The sequence below is a fragment of the Phacochoerus africanus genome, chromosome 7 (genome assembly GCF_016906955.1).
Source record: "Phacochoerus africanus isolate WHEZ1 chromosome 7, ROS_Pafr_v1, whole genome shotgun sequence".
Taxonomy (NCBI): Eukaryota; Metazoa; Chordata; class Mammalia; order Artiodactyla; family Suidae; genus Phacochoerus; species Phacochoerus africanus.
The window spans coordinates 97824097-97846259 of NC_062550.1; the positions used below are offsets into that span (position 1 = coordinate 97824097).

General features: G+C 39.9%; 1 protein-coding gene across 2 annotated transcripts in view; it reads left to right on the forward strand.

The window, feature by feature from the left end:
* The window catches only part of KITLG (KIT ligand), a 91597-nt gene extending 74470 nt beyond the window's left edge, over positions 1-17127 (forward strand). For both annotated transcript variants that reach the window (XM_047788325.1, XM_047788324.1), the window contains 4 exons: positions 2395-2504; positions 3711-3778; positions 4821-4897; positions 12781-17127. In XM_047788325.1, the coding sequence (XP_047644281.1) occupies positions 2395-2504; positions 3711-3778; positions 4821-4860 (218 nt within the window). In that variant the 3' untranslated portion in view covers positions 4861-4897; positions 12781-17127. The remainder of the gene's footprint in view (positions 1-2394; positions 2505-3710; positions 3779-4820; positions 4898-12780) is intronic.
* The last annotated feature ends 5036 nt before the right edge of the window (positions 17128-22163 follow it).

A 22163-nucleotide genomic window follows, 5' to 3' on the forward strand; every position in this document is an offset into this window, starting at 1 on the left:
CAGGAAGACTAGGGTATTCTGCTGCCCTGATTCCAGGGCATCTGGCTGCCCAAACGTAGCTCTCCGAAGCACCATTCTAGCTCATTAGTGTTCCACTGGAGTCTGGGGACAAAATATTAATAGCTTCCTTTGCTATTTCTGTGTATACTGATTAGAGCCCCTCAAGGAGGTCGCCTGGTCAAATCATAATCACACACCAGCAATCCTAGTAGACAGTATGGACCACAGTGGGTCGGCCATCAAGGAGAATTCTAGCACATAAGTGGAACACAAATACAAACAGCCAGATTATTTACAGGTAGTGATATAAACAGTCCTGAAATGGTAGGAATTGCATGGAACACCATTACCTCATAGAAAACACTTTAATAAATGGTAGTAAAATCCCAGATAAGAACATGTAATCTTTTATAGCTCTCGAAATAGTTATATTATTGTAATAATAGTCTTACTTCAATTATACCAAATCCCATTTTATAACGCAGGCTCATTTTGATGTGGAATTCATGTTCAGTTTTAAGATGACTAAAACAAATTTCCCAGGGGGCTTTTGGATGCACGGTAGGCCAAAAGAAATCTGTTAGTTTCATCTTAAGGAAGTGATTCATGGTTACATGAATGAAAGTTTCCACTTCTTTACCCGATCCCTTAAGTATAAGGGGCACCCCTGACTCACTACATCCTCCCCCAGCATACATGCAATCTTCTGTTATGACAGCATCTTTGGAAATATAGGAATCAGAGAATTAGTGAATTTCCTGTTCCAAGTTTACAAATAGTAAGGAAATGGGCAAGTCCTGTTTTCTCTATAATAGATAAGATTAGTTTCTTGCCTCTCTGGTTAAATCTATGAGTTTATTGTTTCCTCTTAAAAGCAGCTACAGGAGTTCTCTTGCGGCACAGTGGGTTAAGGATCCAGGATTGTCACTGCAGTGGCTTGGGGCACTGCCATGGCACAGATTCGATCCCTGGCTCAGGAACTTTTACATGCCATGGGCATGGCCAAAAAAAAAGGAAAACAAAGCTGATGCATGTGCACTGGTCTGGCTCTCAGTTTCATGTGTGCCAGTGTCCTCAAACAAATACATTGTTGTTTGCGACGAGACACCGAGAGAGACATCTGCAAAATGTTAAGTTTTTGGAGTTCCCACGGAGAGGCAGTGGGTCTAATGTCCCAGCTTGTCTCTGCGGCGTTGCCAGTTGGATCTGCGATGTCGTGGCTTAAGGGATCTGGTGGCGTTACAGCTGCAGCATAGGTCATACCTGTGGCTCATATTCAGTCCCTGGCCTGGGAACTTCCATATGCCCCTGGTGTGGCCAAAAAAGGGGGAGAAAATGCTACGTTTTGTGTTGGGAGTAAGAGACCCTTGGGGGAGACAGGTTTTTTGTTTAATTCTTAAATCATTCTGCTTTGCATGGATGAGCAAAGCAGGATGCAGGGAGGTGCCCCGCGTGAATGTCACGTGTCTTCTCTCACTAAGTCACATAATGTAGAGTCAGCGCTGGGAGACAAGTGCTTCTCGCCACACTTCAGAGCTCAGTAGTGTCAGGCTCTCCCACATAGGACGTTTGAAAATCCAAACCTTTAGTCCACAGCACAGTGTTGGACCCTACCTGGCAGCCAGTAAGTGTACATTGAAGATCTGATGAAGAAACACCATAATTACAAGCTTGAGATCCCTAAAAGTACACTAACCACAGTATGCCTCTCTTAACTGAATCTTTGAGGCAGGCCAAACATAACTTACAGACCGAGTGGCAAAGTGGCCTCTTTAAAATTTCTTGGCTGGGAGTTCCCGTCATGGCTCAGTGGTTAACGAATCCGACTAGGAACCATGAGGTTGCGGGTTCAATCCCTGGCCTTGCTCAGTGGGTTAAGGATCCGGCATTGCCGTGAGCTGTGGTGTAGGTTGCAGAGGCAGCTTGGATCCTGCATTGCTGTGGCTCTGGTGTAGGCCGGTGGCTACAACTCCGATTAGACCCCTAGCCTGGGAACCTCCAAGTGCCGCGGAAGCGGCTCAAGAAAAGACAAAAAGACAAAAAAAAAAAAATTTCTTGGCTGGATGTGAAAAGACACTTGAAGATAAAGGTATAGGAAATGGATTTGCCTGGTGGTATTAGTCATTTTCAGGTATATGCCTTCTGTTTTCTATATGTGTCAATAATAACCAAGTCAAAGACCCTTCTGCTTGTGGGGTTTCTTGATTTTTTTTCACTTTAAACCTTCTGGAAATGACAAGGACTTGTATGGCAAGCAGAAAAATTAGTGTTTTAAAATTTTTAAACAGATAGGTCAAGAGTCTATTACGGAAACAGTTGGGAACAACCACAGCATGAGGGCAAAACCTCTGGCCTAGATACGCTGTGTTCACCACTGGACTGTTTAAATTACAGGGAAGGCCTCAGATTCCACTGAAGACTCCAGCCTCCAGTGGGCAGCCGTAGCATTGCCAGCATTCTTCTCTCTTGTCATTGGGTTTGCTTTTGGAGCCTTATACTGGAAGGTACGTGTTGCCGTTCATTCTTTTTTTTTCTCCTCTCGCTTCTTCCAAAACTTCCTGAACTTTATATATGTCTTTGTTCAGACTACATTACATAACTTATAAACTGCCCTTTTCTAAGAATGGATCCTACTAAGAAAACAGTAATACAGGGTCCATTCTACCTTAACTTACATCCTCCACAAATTGTACCTGTTAGAAAAATTCCCCCATTCCTCATTATGCTTTGGAGACAGCCCCTCTAGCTGAGAATGCCTACTTAAGAAATGCAAACTGGGAGTTCCCTTCATGCACAGTGGTTATCGAATCTGACTAAGAACCGTGAGGTTGTGGGTTCGATCCCTGGCCTTGCTCAGTGGGTCAAGGATCCTTGAGCTGTGGTGTAGGTCACAGATGAGGCTCAGATCCTGCGTGGCTGTGGCTGTGGCTGTGGCGTAGGCCTGCAGCTACAGCTCCGTTTAGACCTCTAGCCTGGGAACCTCCACATGCTGTGGGAGCAGCCCTAGAAAAGGCAAAAAGACAAAAAAAAAAAAAAAGAAATGCAAACTGGTTTTAAAAGCCTGAGCTAAATATAAAAAGGAAGAAGTAGGAGTTCCCATTGTGGCCCAGTGGCTTAAGAACTTGACTGGTATCCATGAAGATAAAGGTTCGATCCCTGGTCTTGCTCAGTGGGTTAAGGATCCAGTGTTGCTCTGAGCTGTGGTATAGGCCACAGACGAGGCTTGGATCTGGTATTGCTGTGGCCATGATGTAGGCTGGAAGCTGCAGTTCTGATTCGACTCCCAGCCTGGGAACCTCCATATGCCGTGGGTGTAGCCCTAAAAAGAATCAGGGAGATGTGCTGAAAATCCTATGATGTGCTTAAAGCCAGGTTGAAATGCGATTTGTATTATCTGCTATTTTGGATTTCTATTTCATTTGTTCTTTTATTGAAGCCTGTCTCAAATTTTTATAGGGGCTAAATCCTTGCAACTCAGCTTTTTGAAATGTCTTTTTCCTGTTTAAATCTTCCAGTTTCTTAATTACTTTCTCATCGCCGATATCCTGAAAATGTTCACTTGATAGAACCATGCATTTTTCACCATTTCCTATTGCACAAATATTTTTATATGTTGCATGCTGAAGGAAACATAGAGGTAGAGACTCTTTTCCTCTTAAATAGGCCACGATAATATTGATATTTTTACACTGTGTATGTTCTTTTCCCAGAAGAAACAACCAAACCTTACAAGGGCAGTGGAAAATATACAGATTAATGAAGAGGATAATGAGATAAGGTATTTTGTTTTACTAACTCTGTGCATAAGTAAGTTTGACCTTGCATTTTACATACTGTGCATCTGCTCCTAACACCTTTGAGAAGAGTTTCACTCTCATGACGGCGGCTCCCAGACCTGGCTCTTCCAAGTTTGATCCACTTGGCTGATCTCTCCCTGTCCCTGCAATCCTGCATCTCCATTTACCTGCGAAATGTCTTCACATAATTGCCCTTAGGACGCTTCAGAGGGTATGATCTCTGCTCGCTTTATTTTTGTAAACACCAGAATCTTCCTCACGTTCCTGATTGTGGAGCTCAGCAGGCACGTTTGCTAATTCTCCTCCTTTCCAGACCGGTACCAAGCTCTGCTTTGCTCTTTCTTGGGCTGCGGTCAGTATCTTCATCTTGACTATGTCTTGACCAGACGCTGCCCCCGAGCTTTCTTTTCCTCAGCCTTTCTAAACTCCACCTTTGTCTCCTGTAAACCTCATTCTTAAATCAAGATTGTTGCAGGGATTTTCTCTTGCATGCCTCATATATTTGACTTGACACTGGCTTTCAGAGCCCTCAACTTTTCTCAGTCTCTTCCGTATTTTCTCAAAGCCAGATACAAAAAAATGGTTTTGAGACCTTTCCACTTAGGGTCGCTGACCCTGGCCCCATTTTTACCCTTTTCCTATTTCCCCAGTACCAATGCTTTGATGTTGTAGTTCTCATTCGGCGTGTTCCCTTCCCTTATGTCATGCCGCACGTGCACATATTTGGTGCATGTGAGCATTTTTAGTACGTGTATCTGCATATGCATAGAGGATTTCTAAAGCACTTGGGAAGACTGTGCTGCAGCAGATCAAGGCTTCCCCCTTCTGTAGAGTAACATTATGAAGGTAAGCTTTTCTCTTAATCGAGCAATCTTTTGCTGCTGTATTAATGGGGAAAAAAAAAAAAACCCAAATAAAGCAAACAAACAAACAAAAAACCCAGCCTTCCACAATGCCCAAATCATGGTGTGCTTCAGAATTTCTATCTAAAAGCAAATAAGCATTCTTCTTGTTGTTTTTCAGTATGTTGCAAGAAAAAGAGAGAGAGTTTCAAGAAGTGTAATTGTGGCTTGTATCAACACTGTTGCTTTCGTACATTGGTAAGTTTTGAGAATTCAAGTTACCAGATTTAACAAGAACTATAAGGCATCCTAGATGCCAAGATGTATTACGTCTTCTACCAAGCTGATTGTCAGTATGTTAGCGGAAGCTGTTCCATAAGTGAATTATGCATTCTCAGGTTTTGAAAGGCAAGCAGTGGCATTCCTGATGAGGGTATGGGAGAAACACAAAACATGAACAGTTGAGTGTTAATAGCAGGGTCCTACCGCATAGCACGGGGAACTATATCCAATCTCCTGGGATAGACCATGGTGGAAAACAGCTGAGTGTTTTCTGACGTTGAGGCCAGAAAATAAATTAGACAGGGAGACTAGAGCAACGTAGGACTAAAAGTACTATTAGCAGAGGAAGAATAACAAAACCAATTTCAATTAGGTGTGATTACTGTAAGCTAAGAAAAGTGGCTCCTCTGTTCAATGATGAGACACGAGAAAACCAAAAACCTTTCCTTGGCCTTTTAAGGAAAAGGAGAAAAACAGTCAAAATAGGTTACAGTCCGGAGAAGGGAACCGTCAAGGGAAAGTGTCAGCCACCACGTGACTTGTGATAATTGTGCCTCCTCGCAGTCCAGAGCCCATTACACGCTGCAGAGGAACCAAGGGCAGAGCGTCGTTGTGGTTGCGGGGGTCCAGGGACGGCTCGGGGAGAAAGGAGACCAGGAAAATACACGGAGGGTGCCGACAGTTGTCTCCCTGTCCCTGCTCTGTCAGCCCCCAAGCCGCAGACACGGTGCAGGCATCACCCTGAATGGCCTTCACCTGACCCCACGTGCAGGCTCTTCCCGTTTCTCCTTCTGCCGGCTGGCTGTTGATTCTGTCCGGCCCGTGGACTCCCAGCTGCCTTCATTGAAGGGGTAGCTAAGTGTTCTCTCATCTTCCGGTATCTACCCCGCCGTGGTCAGAGGGTCATATCCTCACCTAGGTTATTGCAGAGGCCGTCTGTGTTCGGCTTCCCTTTCCCTCATCCGTCACTGTCCTTCCAGGTCCCCTTTGGTCCCCAATTTAGAGATTTTTTTTTTTCCCTCTAGATTGAAACTTTTCCAGGGAAACTGGGTCACAGAGCCTCTTCTCCTCCAGGAACTCACTTTTATCACCATCATCTTTCAACAACCCAAAATCACATCATATAATAACAATAATTATGTTGCCTATGTCCACCTCTGTTAGCCCTGCTCTTGGTCACCATGTCCAGAGCACAAATAGCAAGCACCCTCTCTTTTTTTTCCTACTCTCATTCCAGCTCTCTCTAGGCTCGTGTTTATTTTTCAGGCTCAGTATTCCCCAAGGTGAAATCACTGTTATTCTTAGCAATGTATTTCTCTATCCTTCAATCCCAGTACAAACCGACTGTTGCTTCCCTAGCTGCCATTTCCGTTCCCTTAAGCCAGATATCCACCAACCACACATGCAATGGTTCCTTGAACCTTAAAAGCTCAAGTCATGTCCTCTCTTGTTTGCTTTTGGATGGCATCGCTGAGATCCTGTTTTGGCACACGGGTCATATGAAGTTTAATTGTGGCATTTGTTCTGTGATATTTGGAGAATGGATTATGATGGAAGAGCCCAAGGCTCTGGTCTAGGAGAAAAAAAGGTGGCATTTTAAAGCAGCCATAATCAAGCCATATGTCCACCAGTCAGAGAACAGTCAAGCACAGGGACTACTACCTCTGTCTGGTTCGTGCTGTGTCTCCTCACACACACCTCAGTTGTTGCCGAAGCGTTGTGGGTGCACAATAAACGTCTGTTGAATGAGGGACTGAGAGAATAAATAAACCCTAAATGAAAAGTTCACCAGATGGTAAGAAAGATAGTGCTTCCGAAGCGGCCTTTTTGTTTTAAGGTTCTTTTGGTTTGCAAGACAAATACATTCTAGAGACCTGCAATACAACACAATGCTTAGAATTTTTTTTAAAGCTATGTTGTGTACTTAAAATGTGGTAAGAGGGTAGGTCTTGGGTTAAGTATTTTTACTGCAATAAGATGTTTTAAAATAATCTTTGAAAAAGTGCTGTATGGTTTATTCTTATCTTGTATGTGTATGTGTGTGTTTAATTTGCTGATTTTGGTCAGGAGGACAGCAAAGTGTGTACAGCAAGGGGGAATAGTCATGGGAAATGATTAATTTTTTTCTTAAAATATGAAGTATTACCCGTATAATTAAATGAATGAAATTAGGTGAAAGCAACCCCAAACTGTTGAGAAATAAACTCATCACATATGTGTGAAATGTATGACCTTACATCATTGTCTCTGCAAGGCTCCCCCAAGGCTCAGTTCAGAAACCGTCACCTCCAAAAAGCTGATATCCCAAATTAATCTTTTTTAGGTGATTTTTATTTTTTCAATTATAATTGGTGTACAGTGTTCAGTTTTCTACTGTACATCAAAGTGACCCAGTCACACACATATATATAAAATACATTCTTTTTCTCACATTATCCTCCATCATGCTCCATCACAAGTGACTAGATATAGTTCCCAGTGCTACACAGCAGGATTTCATTCCTTATCCACTCCAAATGCAATAGTTTGCATCTATTAATCCCAGATTCCCAGTCCATCCTACTCCCTCCCCCTCCCCCTTGTCAACCACAAGTCCGTTTTCCAAGTCCATGAGTTTCTTTTCTGTGGAAAGATTCCTTTGTGCCATATGTTAGATTCTAGATGTAAGCGATATCATATGGTATTTGTCTTTATCTTTCTGACTTACTTCATAACTTAGTATGAGAGTCTCTAGTTCCACCCATATTGCGACAAATGGCATTATTTTGTTCTTTTTTATGGCCGAGTAGTATTCCGTTGTGTATATATACCACATCTTCTTAATCCATTCCTCTGTCGATGGACATGTAGGTTGTTTCCATGTCTTGACTACTGTGAATAGTGCTGCAGTGAACATAGAGGTGCATATGTCTTTTTCAAGGAAAGGTCTTCTCCTTTGTTCCTTTCTTGTTTTGGTTGGATGATTTCCATTTATTTTATGCTTGTGTATTTTTCTTTTTAGTTTTCATGAGTATAATGTTTGGTTTTGATTTGTGGTTGCCCTGTTTTTTAAGTATGTTAATCTCTCTTTTACAGCCCTCAAATTATATTTTGTATTACATTTCCTATATACTAATACATTAGGAGGACATCACGGTTATTTACATACAAGTTTTGTGTCCTTTTCTAAACCATAAGCTCTTGGAAGACAAGGTTGGTTTTTGAATCCAACAAACTATGCAGTTTACATTTTGCACAAACAAGCAATGAACGTATTTGAGAATAAATAATGGAGAGATGAATGAATACCTCAGAACTGCCGTAATGTGAGAATAAAACTTATGGAATAAAACCAAAACAGACTTCCGGAGGGCAAATAAATAACAATTCAAATGCTCAGGGAAAGATAGATAAAAGGAAGAAAAAACAAGCAGCTAATTATCATGAATCTGCAAATCTTAGAGTCAAAATATGTATCTATCATTTGTAATCATGTATTGAGTACTGATTGTATACTGATTATATACGTAAAGCCTTTTCTGCCATTTTTTTCCTTCCATGTTAACTAGCACTTTACAAAGTAAAAAATATACTTTCTTTTGGGAGGAACATTAGGTACATTTTTCTGTCATACAGTACATGAATCTTGAGGGTTTATACCAACAGCGGTTAAAACCTGCCAAGGAAATTTGAATAGAATTGGGGGAAAGGGATGTGATCGAGGGAAAGGTTTGGGAGAATTGGGACTATGTATAACATGGTAGGAGAGGAAATCTGCCAAGACATAAGAATAATGGTAGTAAAAAGTACCAAGATAGAAATGAAATGTGAAACTGTAATTACGCATTTTTTACCTTGGATGTAATTTAGATTATAGTCATTTTCTTGGTTAACAAAAAAAGTGGGAACTATAAGCAATGACTCAGGTTTATGGCAGAGATTTCTCCATGAAATGGAAGTTTCACAAACTAAAACAGATTAAACTAGGACAAAATACTGCAACACTAGACTAGATAACATATGAAATAGTTCTCCAACTTGTAATTGGAAAATCAAGAAGAGGGTTTGATATTTTGAGTAAAAGGAAGGAAGGTAGATAATGAAGCAGAAACAAAAGTTGCCTCTAAGAGAAAATACACTAAAGCTGTGATTATTTGACATCAAACGTGCAAATTATCTGCGAAAAGTTAATAATTTACTTAGTCAGCTACCTGATGACAAGTATTTGGAAGTAGCACCCCGCAGGAATGTTTTATTCATGGTGTTGTGTGTAGCACATTTTAAAGGAAAGAACTAGAGTAGATCACAGCAACATTTTTCTCTTCATTTTTCCCACAAATGTGAGCTCAACAAGCTCTCACAGGTGCCGTGTTGGATGCAAACCTAGTTCTGACCTCAGATCGCTTATGGCCTACTAAAGGAGGTAAAATGTGTACATAATAGCCTACTTTTAAAAGGACAAAAGGAGCTGACAAAGAAATACAATAAGGGATCAAAGGCAAGGCCACTGTGATGGTTCTACCGGAGGAGCCTTCAGCATAGCCGTAGATCTGGTATGCATGACATCCCATAGAACTGCACAACATACACCCATGTACAGTTGTCTTATTTGACAGGGGAGAAAGGCCCCTAGCCAAGGAGAAAGGCTTTCATTGCATAAATGACTGAGCTAGGTCTTGGATGATTGGTCAGATTTTACTGGCAGTAAGGAAGGGATAATAGCAGTACTGCAAACGGCATAAGCTAAATCAGGGAGCCCAAAGTACAGACTGTGCTCAAGAGTGTGTACGGCTGGACTCCAGTGGAGGCCACACCTAAAGGGTTAAAATGCTGAGGAAAGATTAAGCATCTGTGTGAAACAGGGTCTGAATTCCAAGTACAGGGCTTACACTCTACTGAGTAATGTGAGGAGTTAAGGGGTTTACAAAAGATGAGATTAATACAGTCAGAGAAGGAGTTTAGGAAAGTACTCAGATGTCCATGTGGCCCGATGGATGGTACTGGTGAGCCAGAGTCAGGGAGTCCATTTAGGAGGCCGGTCGCAACAGAGGTGAGAAGATGACAGGAGCTAGGGTCACAGCCATGGAAATAGGAAAGCATGGGCCACTCTTTGGGCCGCTTTTCCTTTTTCTGCAGGAAAAGAGCCAATGAGTCCTAGTTACAGGCAGTACTCAGGGTTGATCTGGAACCTACGGGACTAATTAGATGGTGGTGCCATTAGATGAAAACGAGAGAAGGAGCTATTAGTTTATATTGACCAGTGGCCAAATACGTTAGACTGGAACTTCAGAGAACAGATAGGGCTGGAAATAATAGATTGGGGATTTGAGAGTCATCTACAAAGAATTTTAATTGAGACCTTGAGAGAAGGACTGTGTAGTCACAAAGAAGGCCCAGTGTGGTTAACGGTAAATAGCATGGATTTGCAGACACTCAGTGATGTTTTTGGACTTAGCCCAGAGTAATAAGTGTAGAAAATAATTCTTACTATGATTAGGCTGACAGAGCCTAATCTCTGGAAGTTTCCAATAGATCTAAGAAGAAAGTAGATCCTAGAATTGGAGCAGGGATGGGGGCAAGTTATGCTCGGACGTGGATTATGTAGGACTTGGGAATGATCAGCTACCAAATGGCAAAATCTGTGACTCCTTATTTCCTGAGAATTGCTGGAGCATTTTGGAGCTGTTTTGTTTTGTTTTGGAGCTGTTTGTCCGTAATGTAGAGGATTAGAAGGGATTAGACGTGGGTTCAAGCCTTGGCTCTGCACCTTAACTGACTATTAAGTTCCTGGATGAGTCAGTTGTCTTTTAACTCCTGGTTTTTCAAATATAATGAGGGGCTACTGATATTCACCCTGCTTATTTCACCAGGTTGTTGCAAGAATCCAGGGTCTCATTATAAAAATTGTAGTTTTGTTACATGAGAAACCAATTTTAAGCTTTAAATTTGTTTTCTTTGCTGAAGGATCCAAAGACAAAATCAAAATAGATTTCCAATCTTACTTCTTGAAGCTTAAGTTTAGCATTTTGAATTATTTATTTGTAGCTTTTAAAAAAATAATTTTTCTGCTCTTTTGTGATTCCCCTCTGCTTTTCTAACCAAGTTTGATTTTTAAAATACCTGCTATGTAATTTGGATTTCTGAAGTTTTATCTTAACATCTGCTCATTTTTTCTTCAGGACTTAATTCTATTTTTCTAAATACAGGTTTTCTAATTTTTAGAAATTGGTATTGTATAGTAATGGTTTTTAGTATATTACTACATTTTATATATGTATATTTTTAGTTTATTTAGTATATTGCATTTAGAGGTTACACACATTTAGTATACTACATAAGAGTGTTATACCCTTCGTATATTCCTGGAAAAAATACTGTACTTATTATCACTCATACTGTGAAACTTTATACACGGTCTGTGTAATGATCTCACACATTTTAAAACCAATGATCTATAAATCCGGGCCTGATAAATAAGGAGAAAAAGAGTGAAAGGGTAGTGAGTAGGGAAGAAAATAAATGTAAAATACACATTTATTGGGGGTTGTGATTGAAAATAGCCTATAATATTTTTTAAGATAAGAAAGTACAAATACTTCACTTGAAAGTTGAAGTATCTGAAAGCTTGAGTCCAAAAGCTCAGTGTTTTAATACCAGCACTGAAAAACTAAAACAGAGTCTGGCTTTCATGCTTCAACAAGTATAATAAGCTGTGCTGAAGCCAACTGAACTTCCCCAGAGGCTTTGTCAGGATGTGGTGCCAGGATTTCTTTCTTTTTTTGTCTGAGATCTTGCTGCTGCTGTTTCCTCAGTTGAGAGAAGTGATTGCTAGAACCTGGCCAGCCCGTCAAGATACTGGCGCTACTTGGTGGCTAGGAGCTGTCATTCGTGGGTGGCCTCTGATTCGCTTCTCCACCTGCTCCAGATCATCTCTTTCATGCCACTCCATCAATCTCCACTTCTGCACTCTCTGGACACTGCCGTTGTCCTTCCTACCCTCTCCCCTCACCACCTGGCTACAAGCTTTTCGTAGCCTTGTTAGAGAAATTCAAGACTACATATAGATTGATAAATAACCCTCTTATCACAAGCGGAGATCAGGTGGTGTGCAGAAGGGTATGAAAGCCACAGGGTATTCATTCATCCATTCTGTGTTCAAGATAACATTTATTGCGTACAGGTGGCCTCGTCCAGCACTTTTCCAAAGGAGAGCATTCCCATGAAAGCTTTCCTAAACCAAGAGGGCATAAAACAAAGAAGCAACTACCTAAGGACACCTCTTGTTAACAGGATGCACGGCATAAATCAAGATAAAGTATAAATGCGTACAGACACAGGTCAAAGCTATGGCAGCTTGATGCTGAGATGTGCAGTGTAGTTCTGGGGAAGGAGCTTGGCGGTGCCACTCTCACTGCTGGGGGTTCACAGTCCCTCCAGAGGTTTACTGCAAAACATGCACTGAATGAATGCTCCTGTCACTTTTTTCCTTTGCTTTTATGAAACGTCTCCAGGGTACCCGTTTTCGACAAAGCGGTGTAAAGGGAACTTTGGAACAGCAAGCGATACCCCTACCTGTTTAGTACGGGGCGCTGTTCTAGGTGTGGGAGGACAGCAGCGAAAGAGAGAAATTCTAATGGGAGGAGACCTTCATAAACGATACGTAAGATCGTTTTGGATCATGTAAGGTGTTACCGGCGAGATCAGAGGGTGATGGGTCCCGCTTGAGGAAAACGTTCCCCGAGTTATTTCAGGCTGTGCAAGTGAAGCAGGCATTGTGTGTCTCCTCCTCATTGTGTAGTGATCGGAATTCAGCTACTGAGAACGAAAAGAAGACAGAAAGCAGATACGCTATAATCTCTTTTTTTTCCTTTCCTCTCCAGGCGGGTAACAGTTCATGTTTGCTTCATAAATGAAGCAGCTTTAAACAAATTCCTATTCTGTCTGGAGTGACAGACCGCATCTTTATCTGTTCTTGCTACCCCATGACTTTATATGGATGATTCAGAAATTGGAACAAAGTGTTTTACTGTGAAACTGGCACTGAATTAATCATCTATAAAGAACTTGCACGGCGGAGGACTCTATTTTTAAGGACCCGGGGGACTTGTGGTCTCAATTAGAACTTGCCACCGACGTTGGGAGAGAAAGCACGTGTCCCAGACTGCACGCACCGTTTTGCATGCCTCCAGAAACGTCTAATTGCTGAAAAACCACATAGCTTTGTTTTATAGTTACAACCTGCAGTTCGTAGTTATCTTGGTCTCCGTAAGTACATTTCAGCCTGGATGGTGGGGGCAATCATTTCTATCAAGCGGATCTAGAAAAAAACTCAAAAAACCCCCAAAACTCAGCAGCATCAGCCACTGAGCAGGAAGCAGTGGGGACAAAGTGGGGGAGTAAGCGACAGGTCAGCCTTATAGCTGCTGATCAGTGGATGATATGGGTCTGAGCCCCCTCTCTTCTTGACACGAAACGTGCTCACCCACATCCCACTAGACAAATGGACAGGGTTGGCCAGTTCTATCCATGCAGGGCAGCCAGTATTGAACTACAACAGTGATGCCTTTGCGGAGAGACGCTGACCAAGTATCTATCGCCCAAGGAAGCTGTGGACGCTGAGCAGCAGCACTGTCTACTGGGGAGGACATTTGGCACCACTGGTGAAGTTTGCCTTTACCCCTGACCACTACAGAGTGTATAAATTGTGCTTGCAAAATATATTACAAAATGTTTATATTCTAAAACTATTACAGAGTTATGGAAAGGGACTTAGGAGAAATCACTGAATGTATGGAGGCCCCATTTTCCATTTCTGCCATGGGAGACAGTAAAAATAATGATATTTAGTATCTAAGGTTAGAAAGCTACACCCACATGTTAATATGGGTGTTGACAACTAAATGACTCGGGTTTTTTCTTTTTTCTTTTTTTTTTTTTTTTGTCCGAGAATGAAAGGAATCAGGAAACTAGTTATTTATAATATAATCATCACTATCTGCTTAAAGGATCCATTTATTTAAAATCAGGCACTCTATATCCATTAAGGTTTATGAATTAAAAATAAAGGGAGCTTTATGTAGTTATGCATGTCGGTTTGCTATTTCAATATGTGACAGCATTTTTGTCATATTGAGTGAATTTGGCAGGAATTCCCAAGATGACATTGCACTTTTTAACCAGAACTTGTAAGACAATAAGTGAATATTCCTTGCCAATTTTTTTTTTTTTTAATATCAAAGGAACATCTGACTAAGGTCAAAGAATGACTTCTTACGGTTTATTTTGATGAAGATTCTTTTACTATATCACAAACATATGCATAAAGAAATCCAAAGCTTTCCATTTCAACTTAATCCTTGCGATAACATTGCCATGTCCTGCCACCATCTGATGACTGTTTTCAATAGTGACACAAAAAGGCATGAAAAACTGCTACCTTTCCTTTGATTTCAAATGTCCAAGAATTTCTAGTATCATTGGATTTTAGCTTAGGTTCAAAGCTAATCCAAATACAACTCCGGTAAGTGGCCTTTGCTCTTTTTTGTACCAAAGAGCCCAGGTGATTTCTCCAATCTTTTCCTTCTCTGAAGTGCTGTGGTTCCTTAAACACTAGACCTTTCTCTGAGATACAATCCAGGAGCTTTGGGAAGCTGCATTAATTTATACAGGCCCTCAAATTCCCCATGGTACAAACAATTATATATAATAAAACCAGAGATCGATTTAATTGCTGAAAGGACCTGTCTCACTGTATGATATTTTAAGGAAACTAGACATAGATTAATATGATTCTGCGTGTAGGTCACATGTAGATTGAGAAGATTAATACTTCTCAATCGAATAGTTTATTTCAGCAATGGTTTCAATTTTCGTAGGTATGTGGAAATGCTATTTAATGAGCTTGAGCGTACAGTACGTGTGCTTTTGTTCTCAAAGCTAGTGGCTGGATTTTAACACTCAAGGACATGGTTCTAATCCATAGAGTTAAATAAAGAAATTCAGCAAGTATGAAATCCGGCATGGTAGGCGAGGGGAGATGTATTCTGCCTAATTAAATGTATTCGTTCGTTGAGAGTTGTATCGATTACCAATGTTTAAAACACTAAAATTCGATAAAATACCCAAACAACAGAAAAAATGCTGAACATTATCTTGGATGCTAGTTGCTTGGGAATTAACTGTCATATCTGCTTTGAGATAAAAATATGTATATCTTTGCATTACTTTACCCAATGTGCCTTCTGGTGCACATCCTGCTGGAAAACCCACAACTGAAATCATAAACGTGAATCCCTTTTTAAATTGGCGCCATGTATCTGATCGTTCTCTTCTGTATTATTTCAAAATTGTCTCTTAAAATGGTCTCAGAAGTCTGCAGATTATACTAAAAGCTTTGCACCTCTTTGACAGAACCCAAGTCTGTAGAAAAATTGGCTTTGTGATAAATGGTGCCTGCCAGGGGTATCAAAGTCTTGCTGGATTTTTTTTATTATAATCTAATGTATTTACCACACTGCCACTTTCTAATGCGTCAGAGACAAGCTGATTTTTTCAATATATTAATAGAACACATACTGTATTCTCTTTAAAAAGGGTGTAAGTATGATGTGAAAAATGACGATATATGATAGTTTGTTCACAACAAAATGTTTTCTTTTAGTAAGAAAGTCCTTTGGAGAATTGTGGCATATTTTGGTATTCTAACTCAAATGAAGTTTTAAATGAGTGGAAAAACCCTTTAGAATTCATGGATACTTCTTCATGTTCTTCTGCAGCTAGGTTTTGGTTTCAATACGGAATGCCCTGTATGGGGCTGTTAGCCATCCCCTACCTATTCTCATTTAACTAAGAAATACATTTTTCAAAAAGGCAGTTTGACATCATGGGATGGATGTTGGAAAAAATTGTCAGGAGCCTCTACTCTGCCATTAACTGATATTGGTAAATCACTGCTCTTCTTTGGATCTCAATTTTTTTATTTATGTAGTTAAGTCAGAGATCATGGGAGGTATGGGAGAAACCTATTAATATGTGGCTGACAAAGATGATAAAACAGAGCTGAAACTATCCCAGACAAAATATTCGACCCTGATCTCTGTGAATAAGCAATTTGAGCATAAAAGGCTATGGCTGTTCTTGTTTGTAATGTAAATAGGGTCCATTAGTAAAAGTGAAATTCAGTCTCCTGTAGGATGAATTGGATAAGCAAGAGATGGCTTTTTCCTTTGCTTAAATAAACATTTTTGGATCTCCTCTGAAGAATGAAAACCAAGAGTACATTTTACTCAGGAATAAAGAAATTAAATAGCATGTGTATCACATTTGGAAGTGCACCAAATTAAGCATTTAAGCATCTTATTTTATTAAAAGCTGAGAGCAGAAAATGCAGAATGTTCATAGAGTTTTTAAATGCCAAAAAGTAGTTTAGAATCCATTTGGAAATGGTTAAACCATAAGTTATGTTTTAAAATTGAAAGTGGGCTAAGAATCTTAAAGAAAGCCAGCTTGTTTCGAAACAATATTTTGAAATTGGCATTAAAATGTAAACACTCGGTTTGAAATGTCAGCCAGTTCGGTTGTGGTGTTTGATCACACAGTTTATGGCGTGGTTGGTAATATCTTAGGAAAGGAAGTACCATTATTTTATCTTTACAAACAAGGGTATCGTTTTAGACATGATCTGTATTAAAATGGATATTTGTGATCCTAAAATGTTTCCTGAGCATCGTAAATTTATTTATAACTGCCATCTCCAATTATGTCTTTATGATGTTTTTAAAAATGTTTAATTGTTTCAACTAAAACCATAGTATTTTCTGTTACTTGATTTCTGAGCTATAAGACTCACTGAGTAAGTTTCCAATCAAAGTATCCTATTCTCCTATGTTTTAAGGATTAATATGTGATTATAGTATCCACGTGCCACTATTTTTTAAATCAGTGGATTTAAAGTATTCAGACATTTAGATGGATGCACAGATATATTGCTAGTTCAGTCATAGATTGGAGTTTGCATATCGTAATGTAAATGTATGTCAACACTATTCTATAGTTTTCTTATGACCGAGGTTTAATTAAATAAAAAGGTGGTAAAATGTGATGTGTATGTGTATGTACTGTATGTGTACTTTTTAAAATAGGTCTATGTCCTGACCCTTTTTATACAGGTTTGAATTTGAAATTACATTATATATACATATACTTTATTGTTCTAAATAAAGAATTTTATGCACTCATAAATTGGCCCTGTCATTTGACATAAGAAGCTTTTTGGGGGGTTGGGGAAGGGGTGGCGCGCCCAAGGCACGTGGAAGTTCCCGGGGCCACGGATGGAACCTACACCGCAGTAACAACCCAAGCCATTTCAGCGGCAGTGCTGGATCCTTAACCCACGGTACCACAAGGAAAATCCAAGAAATCATTTTAACTCAATGTTTCCTGGTTAAGTAATCAAGGAAGATAGGTAAGGTCATCAAGGAAGATGACGTTGAATTAACACACTGTTGGATCTCAACAAGGTTCCTCACTTAGCGGAGAAGACAGGAAAACCACAGGAGCCTGCATCAAGCCACAGTGAAGTAACAACCTAGTGCACACCTGAGGTTCAGTTCATACGCTTGGGGCACGCAGGAATCAGCGCCACCTTTCATACTATTTTCAGGCTACAATACCTACAAATACCTATAATACCTACAATACCTACAGATACTTGAACTGTAAATATTTACATTGGTATCTCTGTAACTTTTGAAACATACCCAAAATACCCTTGGCCGCACCTGAGAAAAATTAATGATAATGCCTTAATAGCCAAGACCCAGTAAATATTCCTAATTTGATTGTCTTTCATCGTTGTGCACCGTGATATTGTACTACAGGAGGGAATACAACACAGAGAAAATGCCTCCCTCAACATTACGCTTAGTTCTTTGGGAGAAGAACACATTCCTTGTTAAGCCTCAGAAAAACTAGGTACATACATACATATGCAATACTCTCCTCCAACCTTACTTCTCCCATTTATCAGAAGAATGGGTAACACTCTGCATTAGCCCAGATAAACCTTTACCCACTACCAGAACCAGGCGATTGTGGATGGACATTGAGATTGTACTATAATGTGTGCCTTCTGGAATCACAGTCCATACTTAGCAAAATCCAATGTACTTTCAGAACTTTTTCTTCAAAATTAAAATGAAGGACTTCTCTGGGGACATAGCTGCCCCTTCACCCTCTCAGTTGGTGGCCACGTTTCCTCCATAACTGTCACTAGGTCTGGAAATAGGTTCCCTACTTCTCATTGCTGCTTCTGGGTCTTCTTTGCCACTCCTCAAACCCTCCCAGATTTGAACCTCATCCGATTACATACCCTCTGCTATTCATTGTTGATTTCATGTAGGAACTCCCGGGTTCTCCCTCATTCGCAATGGTGTTAGCACCCAGTTCACTGTCACGCAACCCATTTGTCCTTCTGTCTTAATTCTTGGGATTCTGATACACATGTAAGTGATCTTTTCAACATCCTCTTCTTTTAGGTCCGTGAAATTTCTATCCTAGTGAGCCAGTCCTCACCACCACCCTAGCCACGAAGTCTGATGGTCACCCTGTGTGCTTTGTCACTACCGTTAACGGCAACCCATCCATATCTCAATTCTAGGCATCCTGTCTCTTGTCACCACTTTGAATCTTTCCAGTTTACTCCCTCACAGATTAAATTCCAACAATCCTTTTATCCACAGAACCTGTCCTATTGATTCGACCTTTCTTTCTCCTTTCCTTTCCCTGCCCTCCGCTTCCTTTCTTCCTTTTTTTCCTTTCTTCATTTCTTTCTGCCGTACTCTTGGCATATGGAAGTTCCCAGGCTAGGGGTGGAAGCAGAGCCACAGCCACTCCCCTGTGCCACAGCCACAGCAATGCCAGATCCAAGCCACATCTACCATTTTCCACTGACTGCCCATCTTTGATATTTTCTTCCTCTCCTTTTACAGATTAAAATTCATGATCCAGCTTCTAATCATTTTCTTGCATATGCCTTCTCTTTTGATCCCTTTCAATTCCTAATATCTGCTTGGTAAATGATGCCCCTGCTCAAATCCACTTCTCCATCCACTCTTTGTCTATACTTGAGTGGCTAAACATGGCTAGAGTACACTACACTATCATGCCTACTGGTTTCTCTATAAATTCCTTCCCATGAATTTCAAGTGGGTCCTATCTGCTCAACAATTATATTTCCCTAGTCTATTTGCTTTTCCATTCTTACAGTTGACTATTTCATATATTATTTTCTCTCCCAAACCACCTACCTCATTCCTCATTCTCCCTCTTAGCAATCTTGATTGCTACTTCACCTTGAAAACTGAAAACATAAAAGAGAACTTTTATAAAAGATTTTTATAAATTCTTTTATAAAAGTCTTTTATAAAAGATTCCTAGCACCTAGAGGCTGATTTTCTGTGAAGTTGAGAAGCTTAAACTTCTGATCCTCACTTAGGCAGTTCTTTTATAAGTTGCAGGAGGAAGCTTAGCAATGTATTCACATAGAAATACATTTGTATACAATTTGCAGTCACTTCCATTTATCTTGAAGGTATTAGCAGGTGTCCTCATGTGGCAGTGGCTTCCAGCAGCTCTCCCATTTAGCACTGTGCCAATTCACCAGGGCATCATGGCCAAAGGTGTGTGGTCACCATGATGCCCTGGCGAATGTGTCGGATGGACCTTCTCCTGATGAAGGAGAAACAGGGCTTAAGTGACTAGAGCCAGAAGCCAGTCTATGGAAAATTCTCACAGTTGTCACAGTCACCTGTAAACTGTAAATGGAAGACTCAGGTTTCATTAATTCCTTGCCAAAATGGTATTTTCTCCACCAGAAATTATGTGGTACTGCAGAGTATACATTTATAAATAAACTGTACTTGTGTCCCCTCTTAGTGATAAGGAAATGCAATATAATTTAACAATATTGCTGTTTCTAGAACCAGAAAATCTGTATGTGAGGACATATGTTCTATACTTTCCAGGGTACTCGTCCTGATAAATGCATAGCATTGTGCATCCACCATTGTAACACCATACAGAACTGTGGGAGTTCCCATTATGGCTCAGTGGTAATGAATCCAACTAGGATCCACGAGGACATAGGTTCAATCTCTGGCCTCGCTCAGTGGGTGAAGGATCCAGTGTTGCTGTGAACTGTGGCGTTAAAAAAAAAAAAAAAAAGAATTGCTCCACTGCTCTAAAAAAAATGCTTTGTGCTATATTATTATTACTGTTATTATTATTATTATTATTATTATTTGCTTTTTAGGGCCACACCTGCAGCATATGGAAGTTCCCAGGCTAGGGGTCAAATCAGAGCTACAGCGTCTGGCCTACGCCACAGCCACAGCAATGCAGGATCTGAGCCCTGTCTGTGACCTACACCACAGCTCATGGCAATGCCAGATCCTCAACCCACTGAGCAAGGCCAGGGATCGAACCCAAATCCTCATGGTTCCTAGTTGGTCTCATTACCACTGAGCCACGATGAGAACTCCCCCTTGTGTTTAAATATTCAGTGTTACTTCCATTCCCTGTGCCTCTGGAAACACTGGTTTTTAATTGTCTCCATAGTTTTTACTTTTCCAGAATGCCAGGTAATTGAAACCCTAAAACATGTACCCTTTTCAGATTGGCTTCTCTCACTTGGCAAGAAGCACTGAAGATTCATGTGTGTCTTTTGTGGCTTGATAGCTCATTTCTTTTAATCACTGAATAACATTCCATTGTCTGAATGTATCACAGTTTGTTTATCCATTCCTCTATTAAGAACAGTTAGTTATTTCGAGTTTTTGGTGATTAGGAATAAGGCTGCTATAAACATTCAATTTTTTGTGAACATAATTTTCAGAATAGCTAAGTAAATTACTAGAAGCATGCTTGTTGGACTGTGTGGTTAGACTGTTTAGGTTTAGAAAATTCTGTCTTGTCAAGTGGCTGGACAGCGTAGCATTCCCAGCAGCCAGGAGTGAAAAGTCCTGCTGCTCCACATTCTTGCCAGCAATTGTTATTGTCATTTTTTTTTTTTTTAATTTCAGCTATTCTCATAGGTAGGTAATGGTGTATCATTATTGTTTTAATTTGCAGTTCTGGGATGACAAATGAGCGTCTTTTCATATGCTTATTTGCCATCTGTAAGTCTTCTTTGGTGAGATGTTTGTTCAAGTCTTTTGTCCATTTTTAAATTGGGTTATTTTCTTATTGCTGAATTTTAAGAGTTCTTTGCATATTTTAGATGCAAGACTTCTGTCAGACTTCTGTTTTGCCCTTATCTTCTACCATTCTGTGGCGTGTCTTTTCATTCTCTTAACACTGTCTTTTACAGAGCAGCTGCAAGGATTTTTTTTTAAAAAATACACATGTACAAACACAGAGCATATATCCTGCTCAGGTCATCGCCTTAATCTCATCAGAGTAAAGGCAGTTTACACGGGACCTAAAATTGTTGATGACTTTGGTATTTTGCAACTGCTAGTATTTTTGATTTTCAGGATCCTCCTGTTGATAGAGTATTTTAAACACATACAAACTTGGACTTTCTCATGTGTTTTTGTGTAACAGGATTGTCTTCCCAGTATAAGGCTGTTGGGCCATAATGACATTTTAAAGACTTCTAACGCATTTTAAAGATTCAAAACAAAAAGTCAAAACACATGAGAAGGGAAAAACTAATAAAATTCAGTCACATCATTTCCCTCCAATGTGCAAATATATTTTGGAATGGTTCATAAAAATAATTGAGAAATTATAAACTCTGGATTCAAACATGTAAAGTAGATATAAAGGATCCCTTACTGCCATCTTTGTATTTTTTTATTAAGGACTGAAAAACAACCTAAATAAAACGTATATGTGACACAGAGTCAATAAGGATGATTGAGGAAATACATTTAAATTCCTGTATGTTATAATGCAAATGGTAACAAAAATGTATGACATCAAAAGCAGTCAAAGAAAATATAAATATGCTGGTATTTATCTTAGAAATGGTATTATGAATATGATTATGTTGATCTTTGCTTATATTTAAAATAAGAAATGCTAAATCATAAAATACAGAATTACCTCTGGGGAAGGAAATAACTGCCTCTTATGGAAGGGAAAAGCAAGAAGCTAAACTTCTCTGAGTGTTTTGTAGATTTGACTTGTGAACAATGTTTGGGTCCTAATTTTCACAATCCAACTGTAAAAAATTTATGAAGCAATTCAGGAAATTAAAACT